This window comes from Balaenoptera ricei, chromosome 19 (genome assembly GCF_028023285.1).
Source record: "Balaenoptera ricei isolate mBalRic1 chromosome 19, mBalRic1.hap2, whole genome shotgun sequence".
Taxonomy (NCBI): Eukaryota; Metazoa; Chordata; class Mammalia; order Artiodactyla; family Balaenopteridae; genus Balaenoptera; species Balaenoptera ricei.
In genome coordinates this window covers 63,585,354-63,607,200 of record NC_082657.1, presented here as the reverse complement: position 1 = coordinate 63,607,200, position 21,847 = coordinate 63,585,354, and the positions used below count along the sequence as shown (strand labels likewise).

The following is a 21,847-nucleotide window of genomic DNA, read 5'->3' as shown; positions in this document are numbered from 1 at the left end:
GGTCAAGGAACTAAGATCCTATATGCCATGGGGCAACTAAGCCCGCGTGCCGCAACTAGAGAGAAGCCCACGCACCACAACAAAGAGCCCACACACCGCAATGAAAGGTCCCGCAGGCCGCAGCTAAGACATGACACAGCCAAAAATTTAAAAAAAAAAAAAAAAAAAAAAAAAAGATACCCGGCACAGTGGGCAGGTATGGGGTATGGGTGAAATGAGGCTGGCTGGCTGGTAGGTGATGGAGCTGGGAGGGAGAGGGCCGCCGCCTGAATCTCCACTTTTCTAATTGTCTTTAAACTTGTTATTAGGGAGCAGTCAGACATGGACATGTGGCCTCAGGTGTGGGCTCTGCAGAGAGGAGAAGGCTGAGGGCCAGGAGATGGGAGATGACCCTGGACTCTCCGCGCGGGCTGGTGGCCTTCAGGGCTGCATACGGCAGAGACCCTTTCTCGGCCGGAGGGAGGACAGCGTGAGGGGACTTCACCTGCGTTGCTAGTCTCAGAGGGAAGGGCCGTAGCCAGGGAACATGGTGGCCTCAAGCAGTTGGGGTGTTCCTCGGCTGGCAGACAGCAAGGACACGGGACCAGAGCCCTGACTGTGGCGCCAGGATTGTCCAACACCGTGGTGATTTGTCACAGGGCAGGGGAGCTCCTGCCCAGGAAGCGGTGTCCTGCTCCCGCCATGCAGACCCAGGTGCAGCTGCGTGCAGCCCAGGCTGAAGTGGAGGCCGCCGTCCCGTTTGCCAGGCACCTGGGGGAGGCCGTGGGTTCCGCCCTGGCCACCCGAGTGCAGCGAGGATCGAGATGGAGCGAGTCACACAGAATTCTTTGGTTTCCTGGTACATCGGAACGTTGTCTGCCCTGGACAGTTGCCGTTAGGTGTGCAACAGCAGTATCTATAAACAATTTGCACTCCTTCGTTAAGAAATACATTATTGCGGGACTTCTCTGGCGGTCCAGTGGTTAAGACTCCACGCTTCCACTGCAGGGGACACGGGTTCAATCCCTGGTTAGAGAACTAAGATCCTGCATGCTGCGCCATGTGGCCTTAAAAAAAAGAAAAAAAAAGAAATACATTATTGCTAAAAAATGTAACTGTCACCTGAAGCTCCAGGAGTCGTGATCTTTTTGCTGTTGGAGGGTCTGAAATACTGAGAGAACTACCAAAATGTGACACAGAGACACCAAGTGAGCAAATGCTGTCGGGGGAATGGCGCCAGTAGACTTGCTGGGTGCAGGGTCGCCACAGACCTTTAGTCTGTAGACAACACGGCATCTGAAGCGTACGAAAGTGAGGTCTGCTGTCCTTGCGTTCAGTGGGTCCTGGGCACGGATTAGCGACAGGTAATCTTACTTTCTGCAATAAATGAAAACATGCAATAAACCTGCTTGCACAAGCTTGGTCTTTGTTTTCTCTACTGTGTAACACGCCCCCCCCGCCCCCATAAAAGCCTTCCCCCCAAGTTGCAGGAACCCGGCGGCACGAGGGGAGCAGCCTGTGTGAGTGGTGGGTCTGTGGTGGGAGAGGCCTCGCAGGCGGCGCGAATGGTCTCCACCCCTTGGCCTGGTCGTGCTCAGGCCCTGCGAAGGGGCCGCAGTTGGGCGTCAGCATGGTGGCCAGGGTCCCTGGGTCCCTGACGGGCCTCTCACTGCTCCGCAGGTGGTGAAGCTGCTGCTCCGGTACGGAGGGAACCCCCAGCAGAGCAACAGGAAGGGCGAGACGCCGCTGAAGGTGGCCAGCTCCCCGACCATGGTGAACCTGCTGCTGGGCAAGGGCACCTACACGTCCAGCGAGGAGAGCTCGGCCGGTCAGTGCTGCGGGGGCGCGGGCTGGGCAGGTGGCGTCCCCACGGTCGGCAGGGCTCTCGCGGCAGCCTGCTTGGATGCCTGCTGCTGACGGGAGCCTCTGGACCGTAAGGAGTCCCCCCGAGCCGGGATGGGGGGCTTCTGTGCAGGGCCTCCAGCCCCATGTCTGTGCAGACCTCTCTGTGGCCCCTCTGCCCAGGGCCGGCCTCAACCTGAACTAAGCCAGGTGACGTGCCCGTTGGGCGGGCGCCCTCCCCTCCCCAGGCGCCCGCAGCCCCTGCCTGAACCACCTCTGACCTCCTCCCCCCTGTCCCCGCAGAGAGCTCTGAGGAGGAGGACGACGCCCCATCATTCGCACCTTCCAGCTCAGTCGACGGCAATAACACGGACTCCGAGTGTGAGAAGGGCCTGAAGCACAAGACTAAGAATCCGGAGCCCCAGAAAACTGTGACCCCCGTCAAGGACGAGTATGAGTTTGACGAGGACGACGAGCAGGACAGAGTCCCTCCCGTGGACGACAAACACTTGCTGAAAAAGGATTACAGGAAAGAAACTAAGTCAAATAGTTTTATTTCTATACCCAAAATGGAAGTGAAAAGTTACACTAAAAACAGCACGATTGCACCAAAGAAGGCGTCTCATCGCATCTTGTCGGACACGTCAGACGAGGAGGACGTCGGTGTCGCCGTGGGGACCGGGGAGAAGCTGAGACTCTCAGCTCACACGATGCTGCCTGGTAGCAAAACACGGGAGCCTTCCAACTCCAAGCAGCAGAAGGAAAAAAATAAAGTGAAAAAGAAGCGAAAGAAAGAAATAAAGGGCAAAGAAGTGCGGTTTGGGAAGAGGAGCGACAAGTTCTGCTCCTCTGAGTCCGAGAGCGAGTCTTCGGAGAGCGGCGAGGACGGCGGGGACTCGGCGGGGAGCCCCGGCTGCCTCAAGGAGTCCCCGCTGGTGCTGAAGGACCCTGCCCTGTTCAGCTCCCTGTCCGCCTCCTCCACCTCGTCCCACGGCAGCTCCGCCCCCCAGAAGCATAACCCCGGCCACGTGGATCCGCACGCCAAGCACTGGCGGACGGACAACTGGAAAACCATCTCCTCCCCAGCCTGGTCCGAGGTCAGCTCGTTGACAGACTCCACGAGGACGAGGCTGAGCAGCGAGTCTGACGGCTCCTCCGAGGGCTCCAGCGTGGAGTCGCTCAAGCCGGTCAGGAAGAGGCAGGAGCACAGGAAGAGGGCCGGCCTGCAGGGCACGCTGCCCGATAGGAGGAACTCCTTCCATCCGGGCGGGGACGGCGCCATCCCCAAGCTGGACAAGGAGGGCAAGGTCGTCAAGAAGCACAAGACGAAACATAAACACAAAAGCAAGGAGAAGGGGCTGTGCTCCGTCAGCCAGGAGCTGAAGCTGAAGAGCTTCACCTACGAGTATGAGGAGTCCAAGCAGAGGGCAGACAAGGCCGTCCTGCTGGACGACGCGCCGGCTGAGAGCAAGCTGAAAGGCCTGAAGCACGAGAGGGACCACTGTAAGAAGGAGGAGAAGCTCGGCAAGGTGAAGTCGGAGGAGAAGGAGTGGCTCTTTAAGGACGAGATGATCAAGGTCTCCAGAGAGGAGAAGTCGCTCAAGAGAATCAGGGACCTGAACAAGGATGGGGGCAGGGCCTTCCGGGAGGAGAAGGACCGTTCCAGCAAAGCCGACAAGGAGAAACTGCTGAAGGAAAAATCTCCAAAAGAGGAAAAGCTGAGGCTCTACAAAGAGGAAAGAAAGAAGAAGTCCAAAGACAGGCCCTCAAAATTAGAGAAAAAGAATGACTTTAAAGAGGATAAAATTTCAAAAGAGAAGGAGAAGACCTTCAAAGAGGACAAAGATAAAGAAAAACTCAAAAAAGTGTACAGGGAGGATTCTGCTTTTGATGAATATTGTAACAAAAGCCAGTTTCTGGAGAACGAAGACACTAAGTTTAGTCTTTCTGACGACCAGGACCGGTGGTTTTCTGACTTGTCAGACTCGTCCTTCGATTTCAAAGGGGAAGATAGCTGGGACTCTCCAGTGACAGACTACAGGGACATGAAGAGCGAGTCCGTGGCCAGGCTGATCCTGGAGACGGTGAAAGAGGACAGCAAGGAGAAGAGGCGGGAGAGCAAGGCCCGGGAGAAGCGCCCTGACAGGGACACCTTCTCTCGCAAGAAAGACCGGGACGGCCTGGAGCGGGGCTCGGAGCGGAGGAGGGAGCACGCGGCCGACAGGCCCAGGGCCGTGCCCGGCTACCTCTGCGAGAAGGACAAGCGGCGGCGGGAGGCTGCGGAAGGCGGCCGCGACAGGAAGGAGGCCCCCGAGGCCGCCAGGGAGCGCAGAGACGGCCGCGCGAAGCCCGAGGAGGGGCACCGCGAGGACCTGAAGGAGCACGGCGGCGAGGGGGTCTTCAAGGACAGGCCCGAGTGCGACTTCGGGAAGAGCCTGGAGCCCTGGGAGAGGCATCACCCGGCGCGAGAGAAGGAGAAGAAGGAGAAGCTAAAGCTAGAGAAGTACAAAGAGAAGTCCAGTGACAAGGACAAAAACGAGAAACTGATCCTTGAAAAATGTCAGAAGGACAAGGAATTTGATAAGTGTTTTAAAGAGAAAAAGGATGCCAAGGAAAAGCACAAAGATGTGCATAGCAAAGACAAAGAGAGAAAAGCATCTCTCGACCAAGGTAAAGACAAACGGGAGAAGACTTTCCCCGGCATTCTCTCGGAGGACTTCTCTGAAAAAAAAGATGAAAAGAAGGGCAAAGAGAAAAGCTGGTACATTGCAGATATATTCACTGATGAAAGCGAAGATGAAAAAGATGACTACACGGCGAGCGGATTCAAAGTCGGGGAGGCCGGCGAGGGGCGGGGGGATGGCCCCCCCGAGAGGGAGGACGGGCGGGAGCCGCACCCCCCCGACAGGCACCGGAAGCACTCGGCCGACAGGCAGCACGCGGAGAAGCAGAAAGACAAAGAAATCCGGGAGAAGAAGAAGGAGAAGGGCGCCACAGACGGGGGCAAGGACAAGAAAGAACGAACCTTGGAAAAGCACAAAGAGAAGAAGGACAGAGAGTCCACGGAGAAGTACAAGGACCGGAAGGACCGAGCGTCGGTGGACGCCACTCAGGACAAGAGGGGCAGGCAGAAGCTGCCTGAGAAGGCGGAGAGGAGGCCCCCCGCGGAGGAGAGGGCCAGGAGCAGGCACCGGGAGAGGCCCGACCGGGAGCAGGGCCGCGAGAGGAAGGCGGGCAAGGGCGCCGATGCGGAGAAGAGCCTGCTGGAGCGGCTGGAGGAGGCGGCGCTGCAGGACTTGCGCGAGGACTCCAACGACAAGGGCAGCGACGCGTCGTCCGACGGCTTCCCGGACCGCGGCCACGACCCGGGCCTCGGCGCCCTCCTGGAGGTGCCCTTCCCGGAGCCCCCGGAGGAGCGGGCGCGGGAGAGGGAGCGGCACCGGCATGCCTCGTCGTCCTCCAAAAAGAGCCACGACCGAGAGCGGATCAGGAAGGACAAGCCCGAGAAGAAAGAGAAGAGCGACGACTGCAAGGATGCGGGCGGCCGGAAGGACAGCGGCCCGTACGAGAAGGAGGTCCTGGAGACCGACGCTTACGGCCTCTCCTACAGCATCAAGGCCGACGCAGAGGACGAGTTAGAGAAAACCATCGAGTTGTTTTCTACCGAAAAGAAGGAGAAAAATGATCCTGAAAGAGAACCTGCCAAGAAGATAGAGAAGGAACTGAGGCCTTACGGCTCTAGCACCCTGAGCCTCCTGAAGGAGAAGAGGCGGCGGGAGAAGCACCGGCACCGGGACCGGCACGGGGACGGGCCCCCGCGGCACCACCGGGAGGAGCTCAAGCCTGCCGCCAGGGACAAGGACAACCCTCCCGGCTCCTTCCGGGACAAGCCCAAGGACGAGGGCGGGAAGCTCAGCGAGGCCAAGCTGAAGGAGAAGGTCAAGGAGAATCTGGAGAAAGAAAGGGGCGACCCCGTGAAGCTCAGCAACGGGAACGACAAGCTCCTCCCGGTCAGAGACCCAGGTAAGAAAGACGTCCGGCCCCGGGAGAAGCTCCTGGGCGATGGGGACCTGATGATGACGAGCTTCGAGCGGATGCTCTCCCAGAAGGACCTGGAGATCGAGGAGCGCCACAAACGGCACAAGGAGAGGATGAAGCAGATGGAGAAGCTGCGCCACCGGTCTGGTGACCCCAAGCTCAAGGAGAAGGCCAGGCCTGCCGAGGACGGGCGGAAGAAAAGCCTGGACGGCCCACTGAAGAAGCCGCTGGGGCTGGACCCTGCCCCGAAGGACAGGAAGCTCAAGGAGCCCGCTCCCGCCGCCCCTGCTGCCGAGAACAAGCCCCACCCGGGACCCGTGGTGGACCCCCGAGACTGGCTGGCGGGCCCCCACATGAAAGAGGTCTTGCCCGCTTCCCCCAGGCCAGACCACGGCCGGCCCACCGGGGTCCCCACCCCCGCCTCGGTGGTGTCCTGCCCCAGCTACGAGGAGGCCATGCACACGCCCCGGACCCCGTCCTGCAGCGCCGACGACTACCCTGACCTCATGTTCGACTGCGCAGACCCCCAGCCCGTGTCCAGCACGTCCGCCAGCGCGTGCTCGCCCTCCTTCTTCGACAGGTTCTCCGTGGCCGCGAGCGGGGTTTCAGAAACCCCGGGCCAGACACCTACGAGGCCGCTGTGCACGAACCTTTACCGCTCCGTGTCTGTGGACATCAGGAGGACCCCTGAGGAAGAGTTCGGACTCGGGGACAAGCTGTTCAGACAGCAGAGCGTCCCTGCCGCACCCAGCTACAGCTCGCCGGGGCGGCACCCGGAGGACAAGGCCCCGGGGCCCCCAGCACCCACCGAGAAGTTCGCCTGCCTGTCTCCGGGGTATTACTCCCCAGACTATGGCATCCCCTCCCCCAAAGCGGACGCCTTGCACTGCCCGCCTGCGGCCGCAGCCAACATCACCCCTTCCCCAGAGGGCGCCTTCTCTGGCTTACCGACAAAGTCCCCCCCTTCACACAGAGACGAGCTCTTGGCCCCGTCCATGGAGGGAGCCCTTCCCCCTGACCTTGGCATTCCCCTGGATGCCACGGAGGACCAGCAGGCCACCGCGGCCATCATCCCCCCAGAGCCCAGCTTCCTGGAGCCCCTGGACGAGGGCCCCTTCAGCACCGTCATCACAGAGGAGCCGGTCGAGTGGGCGCACCCCGCCACTGTGGAGCAGGGTCTCCCCTCTGGCCTCATCGGGGGCACCCCCGAAAACCCCACCAGCTGGCCCGTGGGGTCGGACCTCCTGCTGAAGTCCCCACAGAGATTCCCAGAGTCCCCAAAACATTTCTGCCCTGCCGAGTCTCTCCACCCGGAGCCCCCTTACCCGGTGTCCCCCGTTTCATACCCTCTGTCGGTCCCCGAGCCGGGCCTGGAAGTCAAGAACGAGGCCGGGGAAGCAGTGCCGGCCGCCGTCTCTGCTTCAGAAGAGCCAGCCACGTTCGCCCCTCCTTCCAGGCTGGAGTCCTTCTTCAGTAACTGCAAGTCCGTCCCGGAAGCACCCCCCGACGCGCCCGCCGAGCCTGCGTGCGTGACGGCCGTGGCTCAGGTGGAGGCCCTGGGTCCCCTGGAGAATAACTTCCTGGAAAGTGGTCACAACCTGTCTGCCCTCGGCCAGGTGGAGCCGGTGCCCTGGCCCGGTGCCTTCCCCGCCGCCGAAGATGACCTCGACCTGGGACCTTTCTCGCTGCCGGAGCTTCCTCTCCAGACGAAGGATGTTTCCGACGTCGAAGCAGAGCCTGTGGAAGAGAGTCCTCTCGTTCCTCTGGACGACACCCCCGCGCTCCCGAGCGGCGGGGACGTCTCCGTGGCAGCTGCTGATGAACAGCTGGTGCTGCCTCCTGACCAGGCGGCCGCCCGGCTCACTACCGAGCCTGCGCCCGAGCCCCCGGAGGAGCCGAAGCCGGCCGCGCTGCCCGAGGCCACGGTGGAGGCCGGGGCCGGGCCGGAGGGGAGGGCCCCCGAGGACCCCGCCCCCGGCCGCGGGCCCACGCCAGCCCCCTCGGAGCAGCATCCGCCGGGGAGTGGGGACGAGCAGGCCGAGGGCCCAGAGCCCTCGGCCATGCCCCACGGTGCTCCCGACGCCCCCGGGGACGGCTCGGCCCAGGCCCGCGCAGTGGAGGGGGCCGGCCCCCAGGACGGTGCCGGGCTCGAGGGGCCTCCGGATGGCGTCCAGCCTGAAGCCCCCGAGCCAGAACCCAAACCGACAGCCGAAGCCCCAAAGGCGCCTAAGGTGGAGGAGATCCCCCAGCGCATGACCAGGACCCGGGCCCAGATGCTGGCCAACCAGCACAAGCAGAGCTCGCCGCCCGCCGAGAAGGAGCCCGCGGCCGCACCCACCCCCAGGGCCAAGAGCCGCGGCTCCGAGGACGACGACCCTCAGGCCCAGCACCCACGCAAACGCCGCTTCCAGCGCTCCAGCCAGCAGCTGGCCCAGCAGATGCACACGTCCACACGTCAGACGCGGGAGGTGATCCAGCAGACGCTGGCTGCCATCGTGGACGCCATCAAGCTGGACGACATCGAGCCCTACCACAGCGACAGGGCCAACCCGTACTTTGAGTACCTGCAGATCAGGAAGAAAATCGAGGAGAAGCGCAAGATCCTCTGCTACATCAGCCCGCAGGCGCCCCAGTGCTACGCCGAGTACGTCACCTACACCGGCTCCTACCTGCTGGACGGCAAGCCGCTCAGCAAGCTGCACATCCCCGTGGTGAGTGCCTGCCCGGGGGGCGCCCCCAGGCCCAGGGCCCACTGCGCTGTCCTCCCTGGCATTCCCCGTCGGCCCCGTGTCGGCTCCCACCCAGTCCGCATGCTTGGACCTCGCCTGACCCGGGCTCCACCCACGTGGGGCACGCCTGGCCCCGCCTCTGGCTCAGTGCTTCCTCCACCCCCTTCAACAGCCCGAGGGCTCCCCAGACTCCAACCCTGGCCCCCAGCGGCCCCACGCTGCCAACCCAAGGCCAGACCCCAGTCCTTTTCCCCCAGAGACCTGAGGGCACCTCTCTGCCTCCTCAAAGCAGGTCCTTCCTTGGGTTTCCAGGCTTCACCACCTGCCCAGTCAGGCCCACGCCCCGCCTCTCGGCCGTCTGTTCGCGTGCCCCCTCCCCTGGGTGGTTCGCCCCACGTCTGTGCAGATGTAACCTGTCCGAGCCCCGCCATGCACACCCCACCCCCTCTTCACGCCCGGACGCAGGCCATTGGCAGGTCCTGGCACACAAAGTCACGCAGGGAGCGCACATCCTGCACGTGCTGCCCTTCCCCCCCCACCCCACGCCCCAGCAGCAGGCACAGGCGTCACGGCCAGTAAAGCTGATCTCAGCCACCTGTGCTCAGTGGGCCCAGAGCCGCCCCCGCCCCCAGGCTTCGCCATGCTCCCCAGGTACTGCCGACCCACACCTGTGTGGCCGACTAGCCTCATTTTTTGACCACCCCACCCCCACCCCCACCCCCACCCCGTGAGGAAAAGCCCAGCTCTCTGCTTGTTCTGTCTGTCGGGCCTGGGAGAAGCCCCCGTAATGGCTGTCAGTGCCGCCCGGGACGGGCCCCCCCCCGTGGGGTTACGTCACACGCGTGGGTCCTGCTGTCAGACCTCGGCCTGCGCTGCCTGTTCCCAGGCAGAGAGGGGGAGCCCGAGGCACTGGACTCAGGGGAACCTGGCCTGGGATCCCTGGTCAGTGAGACTTTTGCTGTTTGGTTTCAGTAACTAAAATTTAGACAAACAGCACCGTGGCCACCATAGAGCATTGGAAACTGGAGAGAACGCTGTGCTCCTGCCTCCCCCTGGACCCCCGCCACCCGACTTCACCCCGCAGCAGCCTGTGTGTCTCCTGGAGCTCAGTCCTTTCTAGAGGCGGGCTCCGGTTCACAGCCTGTCGCCCCGCAGCCAGGCCCAGGCTGTTGGGTGAGGGCAGGCCGAGGCCTCATTCCCACACCCTCCGGAGCCGGGGAGGGTGAAACGGAGGTGACCTCACACCCACAACAGCCCCAAACAAGACCCCTGTACAGAGACCACTGTAGGCGCCCAAGAGGCAAGGGGAGGCCAGCGCCCTGGCCCCCAGGGGCATGATGGGCAGGACGTGCGGCCAAAGAGACCCGGCTGGGTGGTTTCATCTCGGGTTTTGAGATAATCTTAGACCGAAAAGTTGGAAGAGAGCATGTACCTTGAGCTTGGGCCTCGAGTCCAGCCCCTCAGAGGGTCTTGTCTGAGGCAGCCACTGTACCGTGGGCTATTTATTCCTCTCCTCCAGCCCGAGGTCGTGGCCACACGAGCCACCGCACCCTACTTGGCCTCGGCCACCAGGGGCTCCTCGGCAGTCCCGTGCTTCCTGAACACGCTCTCGCTTCCTGGCCCCACGAGAGGCTCCAGCCCATCTGGTGCTGTTGTGACACGTGACACGTTTCCTGTGTGTTTCGGAAGCACCGGCTTCTTCTCCCGGGAGAAGCGCCCTCCCGGGTTCAAGGGTGGCCTCTGGCATCTGGGGGTGGTACCCGGGCGAGCCCTCTCCCTCGCTGATGCCCTGGGAAGATGGGCGGGCCCAGCTGTCCTGTTCGTGTGGCCTCTGGGCAGCTGTGTCCCACTGGGTCTCACGGTTACTCAGGGTGCGTGAAGCCCGCGGTAAACAGAGGACACCCTGCCCCTCCTCCATCCCCTCTTGGCCGCACAAGGGCCGCGGTGCAGATGCCCTCTGTTCTTAGCTTCCCTCGCCTCCTCCCCCATCTCTGCCGCCCCCTCCCCGCCCGCCCTCCTCACAGCCACACGCGGGGCGGACGGGCGCTCGCTCACCTACTCTTGGGGACAGGCAGCACCTCGCGCGTCCGCGTCTTCACGGGACTGTGGTCTCCGGGGTGACTCCTGCGAGTTGGCAGCCGGGGTGAGTCACGGCCCCCGCTGACCCCCGTCTCCCCCTGTGACCGCAGATCGCGCCCCCTCCCTCCCTGGCGGAGCCCCTGAAGGAGCTGTTCAAGCAGCAGGAGGCCGTGCGTGGGAAGCTGCGCCTGCAGCACAGCATCGAGCGGGTAAGCGGGCGGCCGCGGGCCCAGGGCACCCGGCCCGGGTGGGTCTCAGCTCACCAGCCCCTCTCCTTCAGGAAAAGCTGATCGTCTCCTGCGAACAGGAGATCCTGCGGGTTCACTGCCGGGCGGCGAGGACCATCGCGAACCAGGCGGTGCCATTCAGCGCCTGCACCATGCTGCTGGACTCGGAGGTGTACAACATGCCGCTCGAGAGTCAGGTGGGTGCCCGGGCCTGCGGGGGGGGGGGGGGGGGGCGTGCCCCCGCCGGGTGATGGGTCGGCGCTGGGGTCACGGGCTGGGACTCTACTGAAAGTTCCCTCTGAAACTCACACGTGCGATCTGCACGCGCAGCAGCTGGAGCTGCTGCACCAGGGCTTCCTCAACAAGGGCCCCAGAGAGGCTGTCACGCTGGGGACCACCGTGCTGCTGCCGCCCCCGACGGGCATGCGGGCCCAGGGCGTGCCCACCATTTGGAGCACACGGTGTGCCTCGTCTGTCCACTCCAGAGTCCAGCCCGCCTCCCTCCGCCCCCAGGGCTGTGTTTGTCCCATGAGGTCACACCCTTCCCCAGCCGACCCCTGTCCCCGTGGCACCTGTGCCCCTAAGGGCCCCACCCATCCGCTGACACACGGAGATCTAAAATGTGCAGAAAGCAAGTCGGTTCCCATCCTCCCTGATGTTCTCTCCTACGCCGCAGCCACTGTGACTCTCAGCCCATCAGCCCAGAGCGTGTCATTCTGGGCCAGGCCTCGGTGCTGAGTTCCCTCCTGACAGAGGCCCCTAGTGACCCCAGGCCCACAGGTGGATCACATGGACCCCTGGGTGTCTGAGCAGCATTCCCAGGTTGGCCGCGTGGTGACGTACGGTGGTTCAGTTAAACCTTATTTCTTTTTAGCGCGTTAAAGAGTCTTACATGTAACCTTTAAGGATACATCTGTAAAAGCTTCTACGTTTAACATACTATGCATAGTGATGCGTTTTCCCTAAAGCAAAAACATTTGTCCACAAAGTATTTTAGGGATTGGGTGGAAGTATTGGGTGGAAGTTTTGCTTTTTTGCATCTGAAAGAAAAAAGAATCTGCTCACCTTCAAGGGATTGCTGCGTTTCCTCTGAATGTCAAGGAGACAGGACTCTCAGGCTGCGGCCTCCTCCCCTCAAGCCCCTTTGTCGTGGGGCCTGGGCTTCCCCCAGGCAGGTGGTTGCGTGTGGCTGGGCGAGAGAGAGACTTTCCCGCCCCGAGACCCAGACCCGGGAGGCCCTGCAGACCCACCCGGCAGGAGCCTGTGGGGACCTCCTGCTCCCGAGGTTGCCCTGCTTGTAAACCACAGTCCGCTGTGGGCGGCCTCCCAGACGTCCTTTCAAAGAGAAAGTCACTGCCGCTTTTTACCCTCGCCGGCTCGCCCTGGGGCCTCCCCAGGAGACGGAGGGGAGCCTGAAGGCGCCGCCGGGGTCCCGAGTCACGGCCTGGAGAGCTGGTGGGGGAGGGGGGGCCCTGCTGGTCAGCCCTTGACCGGGGGACACACGGGGCTTGACGTGCCAGGCAGGCCCACCCCTCCCGACGCCCACACGTGCCTCACTCTCCCGCCAGGGCGATGAGAACAAGTCGGTGCGGGATCGGTTCAACGCCCGCCAGTTCATCTCGTGGCTGCAGGACGTGGACGACAAGTACGACCGCATGAAGGTGAGCCGCGGCGGCGGCGGCGGCGGCGGGGCCAGGGCTCTTCTGGGCGGGGGCGGCAGGGCCGTGTTCGGAGGAGGCAGCTTCAGACTCGCCCTGAGCCCAGCTGGCAGCGAGGGAGCCGAGGCCTCCCCGCCCCCATGTTGCCTCTTAGAGTGTCTTCCCTCCTGTCCAGGTGTGCGGGGAGCAGCTCCTGTCACCAGCTGGCGGTCAGACCTCTGTGGGACCCCACCTTGAGCCCTCCTCAAAGGTCACAGCATCCACCCATCACCCTGCCCTGGCTGTGCTGACCAGTGCAGCGGGCAGAGGACGGGGGGGAGATAGAGAGAGATTAGCAAGTAAGAAGCAAGTCCTTGTCTGCACCCGGGGTCCCCTGTGAACAGAGCCCGGCAGTGACGTGCCCGTTACAGAATTAACACCTAGAAGCCGGCACCCAGGAAGCCCCAGGAGGCAGGGCCCGCTGCGTGGAGCTGATGGAGGCGTGACCCAGGCTCCCACGCTGGGCTGCCTCAGTGACCCTGCCTCCGGCACTGCGGCAGCGCACCCAGAGGGGCGGCCAGGAGGCCAGAGGCCAGAGCAGAGAGGAACCACCCTACAGGGCGTTCAGGCCCAGCTGAGGCCGGGCCCAGGCCGCGTTTCTAACAAGCTCCAAGGTGACCGTTCGGGGGTCCCACGGTCACTCCTCCCACCACCAGCCAGCCTGAAGGGAGCTGCACGGGAAACTTTCCTATAAAGAGAGAAATAATTTAAAGTTAGACTTGGTACATTACAAAGACAACGTAAGTCTCATTTCCATAATGTGCCATGCCAAGAACTTACAAACCAATAAGAAAAAAAGATGGATAGAAAAAGGAATTGGTGAAGTACGGAGAGTGCAGGGGCACAAAACGGCCACCCGCGTGGCCACTGGTCTCAGAGCACAGCGTGGACGAGGTACTATTCGGGAGACAGGCTGCCCTCCCTCAGTTCCTGCAGCCCTGGGACAACTCCAGACATGCCGGTCATGTGTCACGGGGTTTAGCCTAACAAAGAGTTTCATTTTAGTCACTGAAAACTCAGGGGTACGTACAGTTCAGTACAGTGGTGGAAACCCAGCAGCCCATCAATTCAGTCTATGTAACACTTTAAATGAGGTGAAAGCAGCCGGACTCCTGAGGGTGTCTGAGCTGTCACGCTTTTTGTTAACGTCTCCCTGAGGATGACGAGTGGCCCAGGCATGCCGAGGAGGACACGGCTGGCCGCTGGAGCACGTGGGGCTTGTTTCCGGAGCACTTTTCTGAACAACTATTTTAAGCAAGTCAGAAATTGTGATACCTGGCCCTACATGCTTGTGTGTACATCTAAGAAAACAAGATGCACACTGTCACGTCGTTAACTCTGTTCACCTGAAGTCTGGTCTTCCGCCCGCTGTGCTCTGTGTCGCCCGCCTGTACCCCAAACGCCACCCCCCCACCCCCCCCACATGCTGTTGGTAACCCAGGTACCGTCATTATTTCAGTTTCAACATTCTCCTTTCTTAACATGAAATACAGAGTACGCCTTTAGTAGTATAACTGTTTACCTTACTTAGTACCCGCTTAAGAGTAAACACGTGAACATTAATTTTTAACAAAGTACATTTCTAAAAGGCAATGCCTGTGAATGCAAATGCCAATGTTACCAACCATAAATAAGATAAATGGAAAATGAATGAAAACAGAAGAGCAGAGCTATTATAAATTCCGACTAGAGGCTGTGGTGAAACCCCCAGGGGTGGGGGCACAGAGCAGGGATGACGGACAGACCCCTGTGTGGTCAGCAAGGCCACTCACCGTGCAGGACGAGACCCAGACGCGGAGGTCGTCCTGAGGCCAGAGCGCGAATGGGTCCCCTGCCCCGAGCTCCTGGGAGGCGCTGCGGCAGGGGGAGTGGGTGCGGGGGCGGCCGGGCTCTCGCCTCCCCTCCCCTCACCTGCTGCGTTTCCCGCGTAGACGTGTCTCCTGATGCGGCAGCAGCACGAGGCCGCGGCCCTCAACGCTGTGCAGAGGATGGAGTGGCAGCTGAAGGTGCAGGAGCTGGACCCCGCCGGGCACAAGTCCCTGTGTGTGAACGAGGTGCCCTCCTTCTACGTGCCCATGGTCGACGTCAACGACGACTTCGTGCTCCTGCCGGCCTGACGCGCTGGGGCAGCTGCCCGGGTCACAGGCGAGCCCCCCAGGCCGCCGCCGAGTCCGGGCGGTGGGAGGAGACCACGTCCCCGGGGGGGACACCCAGGGAGAAGCCCGCGCTGGGTCCCTGGCACGCGGCTCTTTCACACCCGCCGCCGCAGGAGGACGAGGAGCCGGGGACGCGGGCACGGACACGGCAGACTCGGGCTCTTTCCGGCGGCTGCACGGGCATCTCAGGAGCTGCGGGACGGAGAGCGTTTTTTAAATTCCTTGTTCCATTTCTGATCGACAAAAGAGAATAAAATCAAGGCGTCCACCCCTCACCAACAGCGGCCTCTGGGGTCGGAGGGTGGGGAGAGCTTCGGGCCGGCTGCGTCCTGTCGCCATGAAGCTGCCGACGGTGCCGGCCTGAGACCTGGGCTGGGACGCCGGGCCGGGTGAGGGCCTGGCTGCGCCGCCCGCCCGCCTCGCAGGGACACGCAGGCAGGACTCCGGGCTGTGTTTTTAATGGAGTCAAATCCACGTGGTTTGTATATTTTTTCCTTTAATCTTGGGCATTTTGTTTCTCTTTCTGAGAACATAACTTGAAACACTACAGAGCCAATAATCATATAAAAAGTGTACCCGTAAACGCTGTACAGTTTTATACACGTTCACAATGTACTTTTGCTGCCTTCTAGATAATTTATTTTGCAACACATTACTGCACAGTTGTAAATAACTTATGTACTGTAACATCACTTCAGTTATGTGTAAAGAAATAAATAAATTAATTAAATGCTCTTTGTACACGACAGGCCCCTCAGGAGGGTGGACATGGCTGTGAGGGGAGGGTTCCCGCCCTGCAAATCCCAGTGTCCTTTTTTCCTACCAAATGAGTAGCTTTTAATTTTGAAACAAATTATATACTCCCCCCGCCCCCCTTTCCTGCCCTCCACTCAACAACTGGGGCTGCTGGCCGGGACGGCAGGGGTTGCCCAGAGGCTCTTTCCCAGGGCCCACCAGAGCGGGCAGGAGACAGGCGAGGCGTGTGCTGGGGCAGCAGGTCCCCTGGGTGGCACGGCTGTGGAGGGACCACTGTCTCCCGACTCCCCGTGGGGCTGCCACGTGGGAGTCCCCACCTGGGACACGTGTCCCGCCTGAAGACCGGCTCGCGGGGCAGGAGTCGGAGATCTGAGCCCAGCGTGACCTGGGGTCTGTGCTCCTCTCCAAGGAGGGTGCGCACAGGGCCGGGCCGGGGGCCCCTTTCTGAGCAGAGGCGTCTGCCCTGCCCGCTCCATCCACAGTTCCCATCCAACGGCTGGCTCCAGCTGGAGGGCAACGGGTGGAGGCTGCAGGGCCAGGCAGGGGGTCTGGGGTGGCCCTAGCCCTTGCCCGAGTCCTCGGGCACCTCGCTCCCTCCCCCGTGCTTCCTGTACCTGGCGGGGGTGGGAGCTGCAGACATGACCCCACTCGGGAGTGAGAGCCCAGCCCTGTGCCACCAGCATGCCCCACAGAGCAGCCCCGGTTTCCTCTTTCTGGGCTGCCTGGCCTGACCCAGGCCCTCGGTTTCTGCCTCAGAGACACCCCGACTCTGCATTCCCCTTTGTGCGAATCCCTGCCCCCCGCCCCTGGCTGGTCCCACCTCGAGTGGCCCTGGGGCGGGGCCAGAGCCTTCACTGCCCAGTGTCTTTCTAAACAGCATGAATTAGGTCGCACCTGTTCATCTGGCACATCCTGGCATCAGCAACTTCAGGCCACCCCGCAGAGAGCCCGCACTCAGAGAGGTCCCGCCTGTTGTAGGTGCTGGTCCCACTGCAGCAAGCGCATCTGGAGGTGTACCCCATGCTCTGGCGCGTCTACACCACAATGACATTGTGACATCACGACGTCGCTTTCCTGGCTCTGCGTGTGACTTCCTGCCATGAGAGACAACGGCACAGATGCTCTCGTCACATGGCTGTGCAGGGGTGGGCCCCAGAGAACAAAAAGGGATTAGTATCCAGGATATAAACAGCGAACCCGTAAAACCCAACCACAAAAAAAATAAAAAATTCAAAAATGGGCAAAGGACCTGAATAGTCCTTTCTCCAAAGAAGAACAAACGCTCAGCATGACTAATCACTAGGGAAATGCAGATGAGAACCACAATTTGATACCCCCTGACACTCATTAGGATGGCTACTAACAACGACAACAACAGAAAACAACAAGCACTTGGTGAGGACGTGGAGAATCTGGAACCCTCTCGCACTGTTGGCGGGAATGTAAAATGGTGCAGCCACTGTGGAGAACAGTGGAGGTTCATCAAGTACACTTACCATGTGATCCAGCAATCCCACTTCTGGGTACATACCCAAAGGAATTGAAACCAGGGTCTCAAAGACATACCTGTACACCCACGTTCACTGCAGCACTATTCACAACGGCTAAAACATGGAATAAACCCAGCTATCCACTGACAGATGAATGGATAAAGAAAAGGCAGCGTATATAGACACTGGTATTTTTTCAACCTTCATAAGGAATGAGGTACTTGATAGATGCTAGAGCATGGATGAAACTTAATGACATTATGCTAAATGAAATAAGACAAATACTGTATGATTCCACTCATATGAGGTACTCTGAGGGGTCAAAATCAGAGAGCCAGAAAATATAATGGTGGTCACCCGGGCGGGGGGGAATGGGTGCTGAAATTCAGGCTTCGGATGTCAGACCCGGGGAGAAAACTTGGGTTGATTGTGCGGAAACAGCCTGGGGGGTGGGGCTGGAATCCGGTGCAACTGCAACTGAGGGTGTACGCAGAGGAAGCCTGGGTTGCCTTGGAGGCCGGGCACCATTGTTCGGGGGGGTGCGTGAGAGGAGGAGCGGGACCTGCAATTGTAGCCTTTTCCCCTGCGTGTGGGATCGCAGAGAGCGGGACACGGACTGCACGGGCTCCAGGATTGGTCGCGAGCCACCTCCACTCCCATCGCATACTCTGGGGGTGTGCCTAAGCTGCCACCACTGTCGAGAAACCCAGGACCGGTTACCAGTCGCCGCATCTGCACACCCCTAGCAAGGGGGAAACAACCAGCACACACTAAGGAAAGAGCTGACAGGTATCCATACTAAAAGCAGCCCTGGTATCAAATACATGAAACCCACAGGAGCTACACAGGGATGCCCCCACATGTAAACAGCCCTCCAAAACCACAGGAGATAACTGTTTCTCCTAAACACACAGAGTAAGAGAAAGAAGAAGAAGAGGAACCACTCCCAGTTAAAAGACAAGAGAATTCTGCTGAAAGAACCAATAACACACACCTCTTCACTCCAATAGACACTGATTTCAAAAAGGAAATTAAGGAATTAAGAAAGGCTATCGGGGACTTCCCTGGTGGCACAGTGGTTAAGAATCCGCCTGCCAATGCAGGGGACACGGGTTCGAGCCCTGGTCCGGGAAGATCCCACATGCCATGGAGCAACTAAGCCCGTGCGCCACAACTACTGAGCCTGCCCTCTAGAGCCCACGAGCCACAGCTACTGAGCCCACGTGCCTAGAGCCCATGCTCTGCAACAAGAGAAGCCACCGCAATGAGAAGCCTGCACACCGCAACGAAGAGTAGCCCCCGCTTGCCGCAACTAGAGAAAGCCTGCACACAGCAACAAAGACCCAACGCAACCATAAATAAATAAATAAATACATTAAAAAAATAAAAGAACGGCTATCGACAGAAATGCACAGTACTATAAAAAAAAGAAACAAACCCTGAAGGGTACCCAAAAAAATTAGAAAACTCATTTGCAGAGACAAAAGCTGAGCTAAAGGCAATGAATAGCAGAAGAATGAATAAGTGAAGGTAGAACAATGGAAATGAGGAAATGACCCAATCAGAAAAGCAGAGAGAAAGCCAAATGAAAAAAAAAAAAAAAAAAAGATAGCAATATAAGAGGCCTATGGGAGAATATAAAGCGTGCCAATCTACATGTAATAGGGATTCCAGAATGGAAAAACAGAGAAAAGGGCATCACAAATGTATCTGAAGAAATTACGGCTGAAAACTTTCCAAATCTAAAGAACGAAACATATCCAGGTAGAGGAAGCACAGAGGGTCCCAAACCAGGTAAACCCAAACAAACCTACACCAAGACATATTATAATAAAAATGGCAAAATGTAAAGATTAAGAGAGGATTCTAAAGGCAGCAAGAGAATAACAAAGACTTAGTGACAAGGGAACCCCCATTAGGCTATCAGCTGATTTCTCTACAGAAACATTGCGGGCCAGAAGGGAGTGGCAAGACAGAGTCAAAGTCCTGAACGGGAAAAATCTGCCACCTAGGACATTCTACCCAGCAAGATTATCATTTAGAAAAAAGGAGAGATAAAGAATTTCTCAGACAAGCAACAACTAAAAGAATACAGCAATACTAAACCTATCCTAAAGGAAACACTGAAAGGTCGTCTCTAAATAGAACAGAACGAAGAATCTATAGGAAACAGAAAAATCACAATTGGAAAGTAAATCACTTAAATAAGCCAGTACACAGATTTTTTAAAAATCAGAAAATTTCTGGGAAAGTGGTGATGACCAGAATGAAGAGCCACAGGAAGAAGATGAAGACGTAAAAGGGCATCAAATTCATAAAACGTGGGGCAGAAGAGGAAGAACATGTAGACTTGTTTTCATTTCCTAGAATGTGTTTGAGCCTATATGACTACCAGTCTAAGGCAAGCAGATATAGGAAGGGGTTAACATCCTTGAAAACCAGGGCAACCACAAATCAAAAACATACAACAGATTCACAAAAACCAAAAAGAAGAGGACATAAGTATAATACAAGAGAAAATCATCGGGGAATTCCCTGGCGGTCCAGTGCTTAGGACTCCGAGCTCCCACTGCCAAGGGCCCGGGTTCAATCCCTGGTAGGGGAACTAAGATCCCTCAAGCCGCATGGCATGGCCAAAAAAAAATCATCAAACCACAAAAGGAGAAACAAAAAGTTGTCAATAATTACCTTAAAATGGCAATGGACTAAATGCTCCAATCAAAAGACACAGAGCGGCAGATTGGATTAAAAAAAAAAAAGAGCCTACAATATGCTGCCTACAGGAGACCCACTTTAGGGCAAAGGACACACACAGATGGAAAGTAAGGGGATGGAAAAAGATATTTCATGCACACAAATGACAAGAATGTGGGGGTCGCAATACTCATATCAGACAAAATAGACTTTAAAACAAAAGCCATAAACAAAGATAAAGAACACTATATAATGATAAAAGGATCAATACAAGGAGAGGATATTACACTCGTCAACATATATGCACCTTATATAGCAGCACTCAAATATGTAAAACAAATAACAGACATAAAGAGAGAAACTGACAGGAATACAATAATAGTAGTAGGAGGAGACTTTAACACCCCACGCAGAGCTTCTAGACAGAGAATCAGTAAGGCAACAGAGATCCCAAATGACACTATAGAACAGTAAGACTTAACTGACATTACACCCAAAACAACCAGAATACACATTCCTTTCAAGGGCACATGGCACATTATATAGGACTGACCACATACTAGGGCACAAAATAAGCCTCAACAAATTTCAGAGTATAGAAATTATATCAAGCATCTTTTCTGACCACAATGGCATGAAACTAGAAATTAACCACAGAAAAAGAAATGAGAGCTCTTTTAGGTGGTGCCTTGGATGCAGCTGGCCACTTCAGGATGAAGCTGAACATTTCTTTCCTGGCCATTGGCTGCCAGAAACTCATTGAAGTGGATGATGAATGAAAACTTCATGCCTTTTATGAGAATCGTACGGCCAAAGAAGTTGCTGCTGACACTCTGGGTGAAGAATGGAAGGGTTATGTGGTCCGAATAAGTGGTGGGAATGACAAACAGGGTTTCCCCATAAAGCAAAGTGTCTTAACCCATGGCCACATCCGCCTGCTACTGAGTAAGGGACATTCCTGTTACAGACCAAGGAGAACTGGAGAAAGAATTCACAAATCTGTATGGGGTTGCACTGTGGATGCCAATCTGAGTGGTCTCAATTTGGTCTTCGTAAAAAAAAGGGAGAAAAATATTACTGGACTCACTGATACTACTGTGCCTCATCGCCTGGGACCCAAAAGAGCTAGCAGAGGGACTTCCCTGGTGGCTCAGTGGTTAAGAATCCGCCTGCCAACGCATGGGACACAGGTTCGAGCCCTGGGCCAGGAAGATCCCACATGCCGCAGAGCAACTAAGCCCGTGAGCCACAACTACTGAGCCTGCGCTCTAGAGCCCACGAGCCACAACTACTCAGCCCGCGTGCCTAGAGCCCGCAAGCCACAACTATTGAGCCTGTGCTCTAGGGCCCACAAGCCACAACTACTGAGCCCACGTGCTACAACTACTGAAGCCCACGCGCCTAGAGCCCGTGCTCCGCAACAAGAGAAGCCACCTCAATGAGAATCCCATGCACCACAATGAAGAGCAGCCCCCACTTGCCACAACTAGAGAAAGCCCACGCGCAGCAACGAAGACCCAACACAGCCAAAAAATAAAAAAATCAATCAATCAATAAAAAGAGATAGCAGAATCTGTACACTTTTCAGTCTCTCTAAAGAAGATGATGTCCACCAGTATGTTGTGAGAAACCCCCTAAACTAAGGTAAGAAATCTAGGACCAAAGCACACAAGGTTCAGTATCCTTTTACTCCATGTGTTCTGCAACACAAACGTCGGTGTATTGCTCTGAAGAAACAGCATTCTAGGAAAACTAAGGCAGAGACTGCAGAATATGCTAAACTCTTGGCCAAGAGAATGAAGGAGGCCAAAGAAAAATGCCGGGAACAGAATGTCAAGAGATGGAGGCTGTCCTCTCTGAGAGCTTCTGAGTCCAGTCAAAAATGAGATGTTCGGACTTCCCTGGTGGTGCAGTGGTTAAGAATCTGCCTGCCAATGCAGGGGACACGGGTTTGAGCCCTTGTCCGGGAAGATCCCACATGCCGCGGAGCAACTAAACCCATGCACCACAACTACTGAGCCTGCGCTCTAGAGCCCACGAGCCACAACTACTGAGCCCACGTGCCATAACTACTGAAGCCCGCATGCCTAGAGCCTGTGCTCTGTAACAAGAGAAGCCAATGCAATGAGAAGCCCGCGCACTGCAACAAAGAGTAGCCCC

General features: G+C 57.9%; 1 protein-coding gene and 1 pseudogene across 10 annotated transcripts in view; both read left to right on the top strand.

Moving 5' to 3' along the window:
* Window positions 1–15,477, top strand: part of ANKRD11 (ankyrin repeat domain containing 11) — a 164,415-nt gene extending 148,938 nt beyond the window's left edge. For 8 of the 10 annotated variants that reach the window (XM_059906099.1, XM_059906093.1, XM_059906100.1 and 5 more), the window contains 7 exons: window positions 1,660–1,807; window positions 2,125–8,570; window positions 10,778–10,876; window positions 10,948–11,091; window positions 12,463–12,555; window positions 12,728–12,890; window positions 14,523–15,477. In XM_059906099.1, coding sequence (XP_059762082.1) covers window positions 1,660–1,807; window positions 2,125–8,570; window positions 10,778–10,876; window positions 10,948–11,091; window positions 12,463–12,555; window positions 12,728–12,890; window positions 14,523–15,001 — 7,572 coding nt within the window. In that variant the 3' untranslated portion in view covers window positions 15,002–15,477. The remainder of the gene's footprint in view (window positions 1–1,659; window positions 1,808–2,124; window positions 8,571–10,777; window positions 10,877–10,947; window positions 11,092–12,462; window positions 12,556–12,727; window positions 12,891–14,522) is intronic. The other 2 variants (XM_059906102.1, XM_059906103.1) reach the window with 1 other exon arrangement.
* Window positions 15,478–20,400: 4,923 nt separating this feature from the next.
* LOC132353341 (small ribosomal subunit protein eS6-like) lies at window positions 20,401–21,573 on the top strand (annotated as a pseudogene).
* The last annotated feature ends 274 nt before the right edge of the window (window positions 21,574–21,847 follow it).